Source organism: Harpegnathos saltator, unplaced genomic scaffold (genome assembly GCF_003227715.2).
Source record: "Harpegnathos saltator strain DR-91 unplaced genomic scaffold, Hsal_v8.6 scaffold114, whole genome shotgun sequence".
Classification (NCBI taxonomy): domain Eukaryota; kingdom Metazoa; phylum Arthropoda; class Insecta; order Hymenoptera; family Formicidae; genus Harpegnathos; species Harpegnathos saltator.
The window spans coordinates 328,326-340,624 of NW_020229889.1; the positions used below are offsets into that span (position 1 = coordinate 328,326).

Here is a 12,299-nt window from a genome sequence, read left to right on the forward strand (position 1 = left end):
ACAGTTGCCATCTCCATGCCAGACTATGCTCGGAGGCCTGAAAAGAGCAGGGGGTGAGGGGGAGGGGGGAGAAGCTGGAAAAATAAAAGTACGTATTAAATATTAAATATTCGAATACATGTTGCCGTATCAAAGTCTCCTGTATAATAAACGATTTGACACGTCTGAAGACGCATGATGTTTCGTTGCCCGCGTCCCGTTCCCTTCGTCCCGCTTCTCAATTCAACATCCCGTCCGCTCCGGACGGAATTCGCTCGTGGCACTGACAGTGGCCGTCGATCCTCTCGGAGGAGCACGTGTTAATTAACGCGACGAGACTCCGATTATAAATCGACGAAATATCTGAACTTTTGAAAAAAGCATCAAAGAAAATCACGTTGATGTTGTCATGGGTGAAATCTCACCCTGGTATATATTTTTTTATTTTCGAAATAAAAAGAGCCAAACGAATGCAATTAAATGTTACTTATCATCATTGAATATTAGATGAAAAGTAGAAGAGTTATTGTCCGCGGCGGATAATCTAACATCAAATAAGTACGAGACAAAATTCGCATGGGATGAAATTCCACTCTTTAACGCTACCATGACTTTTAATTATTCTCCGAAAACGGCGAGCACAACAACTCTGTACAATTAATTGCCAACACATTTTCTAATTGTACACATTCCTCTTTAATTAACATAAAGCTAACAAATGTCCGATGCTTCGACAGAGTAATTTTCTTTATCTTCAGTAATCAATAAATAGTAAATAAATGTTGCGTATAGTTGAAAGTGTACCTCCTCGCATTCCCCTCGTCGTTCCGGAACCTTCGAGAAAAGAAGAGACGTCCGAGGGCAAGTCTCTCTTGCTTCAACGGCGGGCCGCCGAGGCCCGCAATGTTTACATCGCGGGCCGATTGTGTTGATCAACTCGCGAGCGACGACACTTTTTGCCCTTCGGATTAATACTCGCTCGCCTCGCGTATTCAACCTCATTCCATCAGCAGCAGCCGTGTGCGACGCATTCGTCACTTCTGTCTCGTGTAATTGAAAGAAAAGTATCTCGTCGGTCCTCGAGATACCCAATCGGCGTCGCGTTGATTAACCGCACGGTCGAATCGCGAGTATCGGCATTAGAAGCGTGAGCGAGTGAAATCCGGAGGACTCCAGCAGCCGGGAAGCAGGACGCCGGCAGCGATACGTCACGTTAGCAGGTAATGTGGAATCATTTATTATGCGGGAGGTCTTCGATAACGAGAGCGGACATTTGACGAATTTTCCGGGAATAAGAAGTCGCGCTCGGCATTCACGATCCGCGTCCGATTAGTAATCATGACTTTATGAATCTCCAATTACTCTCTCGTCAATCTCTGTCTGTCTATCTATTTATTGCGTTGTTGTATACAAGAGATATTGATCCAGACAGAAACGGATAACGTTTCGTGAACACGGATCTCTAATTCATCTTGTTTTCAATCAAACATTCTGAATAATTCCCAACTGTGTGCTTATACCGGTTTTGTGCAGAATATTCAACGTCATACCGCTTCTTAGACCGCGACCTTTCTTGTTTTCGGTCAGCCTCTTTCTTTCAAGTCTGTTTACTCTCGTTACGGGATCTAAATTTAAATGTCCATTCGTAAAAGAGTACTTTCGAGAGCACACAACTGTTGTCTGCGCTTCTTGTTGTCATTTTTTCGTCAGCTCTTTCAAGAGCTCCGAGTCTTATCTAGACTTTCAATGTCAATGAAGAAAAAACAAAAAGAACCGTAGCGAATATTCTCCGCTCATCCCGATCAAACATTCTTTCTTTACCGCAGCTTACCAATCAAGAACGCTAAATTTTTGTTTCAGACGTTGCGGGAAGCAAGTCTGGCGGACGCGCGGATGCCGCACCGGAAGATCCGGTCCGGGTAGAGCAGGATCGGCCGGAAGGTAAAATTTACGAGTTTCCTACATATCTGTGTTCATCTCTTTACAATCTTTGCCTTTGCAACTTGTTCCTCCTCATGTCTCATTTAAATTTTCAATGTTGGAACAAAAATATTGAGATAAAAATCCCATATCAAAATATTTCCGTATTTTCGATTCGTCTCGATCAAAGATATTCTCTCTCTCTCTATCGCAGATTATCAAGTGGGAAAACTATTTTTCTGTTTCAGTTGTTGCGGAAAGCAACAACAATCCGGCAGATGCGGATGCCGCACCGGAGGATCCGGTTCGGGCCAAGCAGGATCGGTCGGAAGGTAAAGTTTACAAGTTTCCTACACATCTGTGTTCAACCCTTTACGATCTTTGCCTTTGCAACTTATTCGTCATCCGCTCTCTTGAAAGCTTCAAGTCTCACTTAAATTTTCAATGTTGGAACAAAAATATTGAGATAAAAATTCCGTATTTTCGATTCGTCCCGATCAAAAGATATTCTCTCTCTACCGCAGGTTATCAACCGGAAAAATTATTTTTCTGTTTCAGTTGTTGCGGAAAGCAACAGCAATCTTGCGGACGCGGATGCCGCATCGGAGGATTCGATTCGGGCCAAGCAGAGTCGGCTTGAAGGTAAGTTTATAAGTTTACTATAGTCCTCTGTTTGACCCTTGGCGATCTAGAGCTGGGATATAATTTCCGGCTCGACTTGAATTATGATCGCAGAGGGTAAACTGCTTTTTCACTCGCCCGCACTCGTTGGTCTGATCTGATGAGCGAATGTGAATTTTTTGTTACAGAGTTGAAGCGGAACGTGGCCGGCTCTGACTGCAAGTCGTTGTCGGTGAGTAAATACAAAATGTTAAGAGAAACAAAATTCCGCATGACGGATGTGGGACTAGATAAAATATCGTTCGCAATTCAATGCAAATTGCAAATAGATTCTTGGGATTTTGCATGTATATGTTTGTTTTGTGACGTTGAATAAAATACATTGCTCGAGACAATCAGGGGGTCACTTGATCGATAGCCTGCATTACATACGAAATTTAGAATACCGAATGATTCTCTTTTGATGTTCAGTCATATGAATAAGAGATATTCATATCTACAAACACGATATGGTAATCAGCTGCTTTATTTTCATTTTTCAAGCGGGCCGCCGCAGAATTATTTAACGACAATTATTTGACAATATTCAATTGTCCGTGTAAAATATATTCATACGCATAAATGCCGATGCCGTTGGCTACTTTTCTTTTATTTCCAAAACAGGCTGTAGAATTATTTGCCGATATTATCCATTCATCACGATCCCTATTGTCTCGAGTAGCGTATAATGCGCGCAGAAATTGCGCCAGCGCACGTCGAGCTTGAGGTATCCTCGCTCGCGTGCCTTTGAATATCGCGACCGCGGTTATCAATATTCGCGTTATTACCCGCGCTGCTAACAAAGAAAGCTTAAATTCTCATTTCGCCAACGTTATCGCGAACTTAAGCTTCGTCGTGACGGAACTATCATGCGTGAAAACTTTGCCCCGCTCTCTCTCTCTCTCTCTCTCTCTCTCTCTTTGCGCTCCCTCGGAGTGACCGGTTTCTGATTGTCTAATCTTTCCTCGCGTGCATTCGCGAATATTCTCGTAGATATCGTAGATATCGTAGATCTCGCATTTTCGCGACTTTTCAGACGCGATCGCGAAAAGCGCCGTAAAAATCCGTTGGACGAGTCGATAAATTTTCACACGGTTTCACACTCCTCGCCGATCGAGTTTATAAAGTCCGTTTCGCAGCGCGTAAAAAGTTTCCACCGATGTCGACGTAAAACGTTCGTTAATTGACGCAAATATCGCCGCTCTAATACCGCGTATCGATCGCGTCGCGGAAGTGTGGCGAAAATGTAGCAATCAACGTGGGACGCGCTGCAAGATGGATGTTGCGCGACATGGAGAGCGGCTGCGGACATGGGCGGACATTGATGGATGCGGACGAGACATCAGCAATATCATCATCGGTGAGCGTTTGATTCAATGCTCGCAGAGAGCTCTTTTATTATTACATTGTGCATGCCGCAAATTTGCATTGACTTTTGTCGAACGAAAAATAATATTCCATGAATTATTGCCATATATTATGGCCATATATTATTGCCATATATTGTTGCCATTTATTGTTGCCATATATTGTTGCCATATGTTGTTGCCATATATTATTGCCACATATTGCCATGTATTATCGCCATATATTATGGCCACTTGAAATCGCGCGAACAATCGAGAAAACTTTTTTTTTGCCGATAATCGTAAAGACGCGCGGCAGACGGTCACGGACGGATGACAGCAGCCCGTCTCAGGGCTGCTCGATAACAATGCTGTTGTTACTACATTTAACTTTATGAAATTTAACTTTAAACGCCACAGCGGCCTCCGGTCGCAGGAAATTTTCTATCGCGCAACTAACCCCTCAAGCGGAATGTTCGACCGGGAAGTGCTCTTGACATAAACGCTGGTTATAAGCGAACTTGCCTCGTTAGGGCCTCGTCGCGGTATCCGTTGTCGCGGAAAATAAGGAAGAAAGGAGTTGAACATCCGCATACCGTTATGAAAGGAGGAGCGACGGCGTCCCTTCGCGAGTAGAATGTTAGCCTTGCCTTGCGAACGCGAGCGTTAAATTCCCCCGCGGTTGCGAACGGCCCCCGACTAGTTTCTTCGCGGAAACCGAATCTTCATAACTCGCGCTTGATCGTGCGTTGAGACTCTATCGAGGGTGGGAGATTGATGAAGCGGGAGTTGATGATATAAGCGTGACAAAGTAGTCGCGCATTTTATGATTGCTCTTTAAAATGGGGGCGCTTCTTTCGTCGGTGATAAAGACGAGAAGAAATCAATCTTCTCGTCTTTCGCCCGAATGCCTCACACCAGCTTACTTGTGTTTTACTTCGCCTTTTTGCACTTTTCCATGCCTTTTTTTGCACATGTTAATTCATGTTATAAACGCGTAACAATGTGCGAGACCGTGGCTGTCAAGTACGCTGTTATGATTGCACGGACATAAACCACCTGAAAATGGATGTAACACGGACTGCCACTACATGCAGGTTTTACCGTCGAAACCTGAAAGTGGATGTGGCATCGTAGTTCCCTTCTCAAAATGGATGCAGATGGCGCGGCCATTCCCAGTGCGAAAAGTCGGTATCGAAAAATTCCGTGTTGGCCGCTCTTACGTTCCTCTCTGATGATATGATATCGATGTTCTTGTAAATGTTTTAAATGGCCCTTAATTTTACACGGCATTTTATGTAAATTAAGGTCTTACGATAATTTAATTTTTCGAGTGCCGTCGAATGCACGCGAAGCAAATTTGTTAAAAATTTAATGCAATCAATTAATGTCAATCAATCTGTTTTATGTGAAATGCACAAGAATATTCCTGAGTGACGTGTACCTGTCGCAAGTATATATATATATATATATATATATAAGTATACGTAAGTTGAAATTGATACAGGCGTGTTGACACGTCAGACGAGTATTTCGGGCATGCATAATCGACGCAAGTCGATCTTGAAGAGCAACGCGATGGAACGCTGGGCGGATATGTTGCTGCGAGAGCGTATTCGAGATTTGACATGCTGGCTTTAATCGTGTTGCACATTCTTCTATTTTAGTTACTTGTAAAACTACTAATTTAGATTAAAAAGGTAAACAAGTGTAAATGTAAAATGACGTAACTTGTATCTTTAATCTTGTGAATTTGGCAAGAAGAATCACGATCGTATATCGCGATAAAAATTGGCATATCTCGAGAACTTCAGGGGAGAGGACTTTTCCAAAAGTCTTGGATGATTGTAACGGGTATCCTGAAGGAAGGGGAAGATGTCGGATGTTGGAGGTTGTTCGACGAAAGAAACAAGAGAAAAACTGTTTGTAATCACAACAGATATTATATAATAAACCGTATCTTTACAGTGGCAGATACAATGTAAAATGAACAAGGATACTTTTACGAAATATACAGGCATTAAGTCGTACTTTGATCCAGGAATCGACCGGCGACACTATGTACAACACAACCACGGAAGCGTGCGCGATGTACTACCGTCCAATTGGCAGGCAACGCGGTTGCACTTTTGAATTTGGCACGCGGTGCATCTATTCGCCTGTAATCCTTGTCTCTCCCGGCATCTCTCTTCTTTCTCCTTGTATCTGGATGTGTGTATGTATGTATGTACACGCACACTTGTAGTGTGTATTTTGTGTGCATGTGTATGTGTGTGTGTGTGTGTGTGTGTGTTTGCCACTGTTAATCATTTTCTCCATAAATGCACTTGCCTGTTTCAGTCGATATGAGACACCGGAACGCGTCTCGACTAATCTCTGTGTTTTTGCGGAAAGAGGCAAAAGGCGACAGCTAATTCAACTAAAAGTCGCACCGATCGAAAATTACAAAAGACACCGAGTATCCGAGTAAATTACATACACCGTACGTCTACAATCAGAGATCAGCCGAGACGCCGCTATCGCTCCTTCTCGATCCTAGTCAAATGAACAATGTATGAGTTATAGCGTACATCGACTGAGAGTAAAAGGAAAAAGGAAAAAAAAAACAATAAGTACTTAAACTTAATAATAATGTTACAACGAGCCGTTACGTTGCGTTATGTACACGTTCTTTCCTTTTCCGCGTTTCTCCAGGAAAACGGAAGAAATGTCAGTCCGAAAGAATGAAAACGAGAAGAAAATGAAATGAGACGGATAGGGTAGAAGACATCGACAACGTGCGTCGATCAGCGACGATTTCGCTAACAACGACCTATATGTGTGTTAATAATTTTTTTCTTTTTTTTTTTTTAAGTACATTGATTAACCGTTTTCATAAGTACCACCACAATAAGTACCTAGCGATCGCTCCACGTGCTGCTTTGCGGTGTATTTTAGCCCTCTCGCTTAGAAGCTTCGTTCATCTCTCTGCTCTCTCCCTCCTTTTCTCTCTCTCTCTCTCTCTCTCTGTCTCTTTCTTTCTTTCTTTCTTTATCTTTTGATTTTCGGGACGGACGGAAGGTGGCTGGAAAAACCAAGTCCATTTTCGCCGTGCGACCAGCAATAACGCCTCGGCATTTCTCCCGTAACAATCACTCTCGTCCGATTATTCGCGATCGAGTGCGGCTTACATTCGAAAGGATAACTCTTCCGAGCGATTGATCGGTCGTCGCACGGAAGGGTACTGGGAAGGGTATATGTACCGGTTTAATCTGCCGACGAAATCAACGACATAGTGTAGAATACAGTTCGAGAGTATCGACCAAGTAGTAATCGAGATCGAAAAAAGATGGAACAATCACACACACACACGCACACACACACGCACACACACACGCACGCACACACACACACACACACACACACACACACACACACACACACACACACACACACACACACACACACACACACACACACACACACACACACACACCCCGGAAATTTCACAGAGATAATCGTAGAATCGCGTCCGGGAGGGAAGCCTTCGCGTGATCGCTGAATCGTCGGCCTTTAATAATCGGCGACTTCCGAATGTTCTCTCTCTCTCTCTCTCTCTCTCTCTTTTTCTCACACGTTCTCTCCTCTCATCATAGTCTCCTGTCTGACCTCCTGTCTCTCGTTACGCTTTAAATAACTATTCTATGTACAGAGTGCGTACACACACACACACACACACACACACGGCTCAATCATTTCCCCCGTGATATCGTTCTTGGTCTTCCTCGACGTTTACCCTCGATCCGTTTCGAAAAACCGAAAGTGCGGTCGCTAGCTTGAAAGACAGAAAGCTGCAATACTGATATCTCGCCGGACACTATCAATTACTACGTGGAACTGAGGAGACCCTTTCTGCTCGTCTCGCTACGACGTACATCATCGACCTCATAAATCTTCGGCGTGATCGCATCGTCAGATGCGATGATTCGCGCGTACTCTCGTGGATCGGTTCGGCTCGGCGGACGGCAACAGTTTTCGTGGTCACCGTGATCGCGAGAGCGAAAGCGCCTCTCGGTCGTCGTCCTCGCCGGAGGAGAATCTCCACGGTTACGCGTCACATCGTGCCACACCGTATCTTCCTCCCGCGGGCCTCGGTCCACTTGCGATAAATGCAGCTCGATCGTGTGTATAATAGACAACGATATTGTAAGGGCCGTGTTCTGTTTCTCTCGGCCCCGCTAATCTTCAACAGCTAATCTTTATTACGTAATCTATGAGTGGTTTCTTTCTCTCTCTCTCTCTCCCTCTCTCTCTCTGTCTTTCTATGTCTCTTTTCCTGTCTACCAGCGTCTACGGGACGATAGGGTGTCTCTGTGGTACCACCCCCCGAGCTCACGATCGCTCGTTCTCCTCTATCACGCGGCGCGACAACCTTGAGCAAGTCTCTCGTTACTCCGACGATATCCCGCTCTCGGGATTCGTCTCGGGAGCCTGTTAAAAGTTCGCGCGCGCGCGCGCGCGCGCACGTTCACGTTTAAGTACTGGCCACTTCACGTCAATATACATATATATATCACAGTCTCTCGCGGATGTTAACCCCCTTGCGCGTCTAATCGCGTCACGGTTTCGGCGAAACCGAGCGTCCGCCGCCTGTGCGCTTGCCTGAGCCGGATGAGCCCGCCGGAAAATTTCGCAACTTTCCCCACCGTCCAAGAGGAGGTACGACTGTCCGCACTTTTTTTTTCTCTCGTGACCCACGTGGTAGCGTGCACGACCACGAAGCAACTACGCTACGTACGTATTATTTATTCGTCTATCATTTTGCTCCTCGTTTCTTTCCCGCTTTTCATCATCATCATCATCATCATCTTCTTCTCCTTCTTTTTTTTTTGCTCTTTTGGAAAAAAGGGGCAAGGGTGCAGTGCGTAATTTTGGGGTGCGTACAATTTCGTTTCTCATGCAAAACGACGATAACCGCTCGGCTCGAGCCTACTAAGTCTACTCAAGATTATTGGGATATCCAATTACGGTATCGCGCGTCACAGACACATTTAAGTATAACTATCGATACGCGTACTCCGCGATACTCTATTGCTTCTTGTTCCTCGGCTGACGTGGAGTAGCCTGGTATTATTACTAGTGCGTGAAACTTTGTGTCTCTCCCCGTCTCTCGCACGCGTCTATCTACGCGCGCGTTTACGTGTGTCTCTCTCTCTCTCTCTCTCTCTCTCTCATTCCTTCTCTCCCCTTCTGCCCTTCTGTTTTTTTCTTTTTTTATATTTTGTTCTTATTGAGGTCGCGTTTAAGGCTGTGTGCGCGTATACGTATATATCTATCTATGTTGAGTACTCTCACGGAGACTCGTTTTGTGCTGTAGTTCGCTGTTACCGTCGTTGCTACTAGAAAGTCGACACGACGACGACGACGACGACGACGACGACGACGACAACGACGACGGCGACGACAACGACGACGACGACGATGTAAAGTTTTATTTATCTCCTTCGGCCTGACTCCTCGACTCGGGGTCTCGCCGAAGATTGTCATGCAAGGTCGAGATCTAAGGCTAACTAGACTGCGACATCGCCGTCGTCGTCGTCGTCGTCGTCGTCGTCGTCGTCGTGCGCGATCGAAGCGACGGTGTTCGCGAGCGGCTCGAGGACACGCGGCTCACGTGTAGTACTTTCGATCGTGTGCGAGGTCGAAGCGCGAGCGGACGTGTAGCCGTCACTATGTGTTCGAACGGAAATACTTTGCGACGTTGTTGATGAACTCCTGACGCTACAACTGCACTTGGAACGCCTGGGTCGCGTTCGGCATGATGAAGGGATTCGTCGTGCTGGCCTGCCGCAGGTTCCTCGCGGCGATTTCCGCCCATTCGACGTCGAAGGGATCGGAGGGTCCTCCTCTGGAAGCCTGGCTCATTGCGGCCGATCCGAGCGAATGCGCTCTCGCGTGGAGAGGAGGCGCTCGTCGAGGACTAACGGGTACTTGCGGCACCGGCGACGGCACGGATCCGGTTATACTGCCCAGCCATTGTTCCGGTTTCGGCAAACCAGCTGCTGTGGAAAGCGGTTGTACCTGTTGGAGAAACGGAGAAACTCGTGAGAAATCGTCCGCGCCGCGGCGTCCTAAGGGACCTAAGGGTCGCGCATCGATCGGAAAAGAGCGGAACGAAGAGAAAATTCTTGGCGATCGCGAGAAGAGAAACGTGCTATATTCCGTTGGAAACCGAAGCTGAAGAACGGTTGTCCTGGAAGATCGTAGTTGCGACATATTTTTCAGTGACACGGTTTTTCCTCCCTTCTTCGAAGGGGCACCGTACCAAGACAATGTTTCAATGTTTTATTTCACAACGTCGGCTTCTATCTTCTCACTCTGTAAGCGTGAGATATATTACCTGCAGCATATTCATCGATAAATAATTCCGATAAAGGTACAATGCAAAGGCGGGATTGCGAGTTGCGTAAGCTTAAGGAATTTTGACCGTTCACATCGAGGCCATTGTGCAGCGCGTAATGTGACTGTGAACACTCAGCTTACCAGAGCTGTCGGAATACCGGTTGCCGACGAGACTTGAGCGACGTCAGTCGAGACGACGCCGGACAGAGCCGGTGAAACGGACGCCACGCTGGCGCTGGGCGAACTCGTTTTCGGCGTCGTCACTGAATTGATGATCGGGATCGGCGATCTGTTTACGGCCGGTGTCGACGTGTTCCCTAAGGAGGACGTAGAAGCCGTACTGAAAGCCGGGCTCGCCGCCGACGGTGGTGTGCCGAAGGCACCTACACTGGTGGCGGGTGCCGGTGTGCTCATAACGACTGGAGTGGGCGCGTTCGTCCTTGGAAGAACGGGACTCAGGTTGCTCGCCTTAAGGATAGGCGTGAGCCTGTGGTTCGACGCGAGAACAGGGGGGGATGTCGTGTCCCGCCAGCTCGGCCCGACGTGATTCAAGTTGCTGAGATCGTCATTCTTGTCATTGTTGTTATTGTTGTTGATGGTGGGGCCGTTTTGCAGCTTCATCTCGTCCAACGAGCTGCTACTCGTCACTGCGAAAGCGCGCAAATCGCGCCTCGTTAGACTCTCTCTCTCTCTCTCTCTCTCTCTCTCTCTCTCTCTCTCTCTCTCTCTCTCTCTCTCTCTCTCTCTCTCTCTCTCTCTCGACACGCGTATACGCGAGATCCGGCGCGATTTTCGCCTTTCGAAAAGTGTAGCTGTACCTGGAGGAGAACTGGCGGTACTGGTGAAGAGTTGCTTGGCGACCGAACTCGCGGCTGCAGCATGAGATGGCATTGGTCCGAAATCGTCGCTGCTCGACAGCAGAGAAAGCCCCCGAGAAAGCTGCTGACACATCGCGGATACGCTGTCCTGACCGCCGGGGGATATTTCCGGTATCGGGCTCACTGCGGGAGGAGGAATCGTTTTTAACAGCTACTAACATCAACACTCGATAGACTCTCGACAATGTTGCAACGAGGTGCTCTGGGGGCTCTACGAGAGGCATGCTAAACGCATCGACGCACCGATGTTGTGTCGGGATGAATATAAAGTGAGGAAGGAGGCACGTAGAGAGTGGCGCTAAATGTCTGTTTCAAGCACGAGCAGAAAAAAAGATATGTCGTAGAGAGAGAGAGAGAGAGAGAGAGAGAGAGAGAGAGAGAGAGAGAGAGAGAGAGAGAGAGAGAGAGAGAGAGAGAGAGAGAGAGAGAGAAAGAGAGAGTCTGTCGAATGTATAGATAAATTCTAGCTACACGCTCGCGGTGTGTCGTGGGACCACAGTTCATGTCTGTCAAACGCAATCACATACGGAGTAACCGTGTATATGGGAAACGAGCACGTTTGAGGTTATAGGTAACACTTATAACAGAGCAAGCAAGAATAGGAGAACGATTAACGGAATAAAGGAGGTAATGACCTTCGTCATATCCTTCGAACTCTGGTTGTGAAACCGGAGGGAGAGAGAGAAAGAGAGAGAGAGAGAAAAAAAGACATGGTTATTCAGATTGACCTCAGATTGAATTCAGTTGGTATAGCTCTTTATACCTACGACAATATATAGAGCCATTCGGCTGAGAATACCAAAAAGGAAAAGAAGATATCGCGGCTAGGCCGCGAAAACTCACCCGGTGGCTTCAGAGGTACAATGTGCGAGAGAGCCGGAGGAATCCGCGACAAGTCCGTCGGCTCCAGGCTGTGACTACGTGTGCGCTCGAGATTACTAGGAAGATCGTTGACTCGTAGACTGAGCTGCCTCTTGAACGGGGATGCCTGATTTAGCTGCGTGAAACACCTAAAGGAACCCTGTCGCTCCAACATTGACGGAGTGGCGTGCGGCCTCTCGATCGCGAAGGGATTGTATACCTGCTTGACCGGAGGGACGTCTGAAACAAGACTGACTCTCGTGGAGGCGAGAAG

The 12,299-nt window shown here is 46.8% G+C and overlaps 1 protein-coding gene across 5 annotated transcripts in view; it reads right to left on the bottom strand.

Moving 5' to 3' along the window:
• Window positions 1–8,422: 8,422 nt before the first annotated feature.
• numb (NUMB endocytic adaptor protein) overlaps window positions 8,423–12,299 on the bottom strand; it is a 57,202-nt gene continuing 53,325 nt past the window's right edge. For 3 of the 5 annotated variants that reach the window (XM_025301835.1, XM_025301842.1, XM_025301846.1), the window contains 5 exons: window positions 12,008–12,265; window positions 11,800–11,820; window positions 11,105–11,287; window positions 10,428–10,933; window positions 9,666–9,965 (listed from right to left, as the gene is read on the bottom strand). In XM_025301835.1, coding sequence (XP_025157620.1) covers window positions 9,666–9,965; window positions 10,428–10,933; window positions 11,105–11,287; window positions 11,800–11,820; window positions 12,008–12,265 — 1,268 coding nt within the window. Of the gene's footprint in view, window positions 9,966–10,427; window positions 10,934–11,104; window positions 11,288–11,799; window positions 11,821–12,007; window positions 12,266–12,299 lie in introns of all 5 variants that reach the window. The other 2 variants (XM_025301831.1, XM_025301834.1) reach the window with 2 other exon arrangements.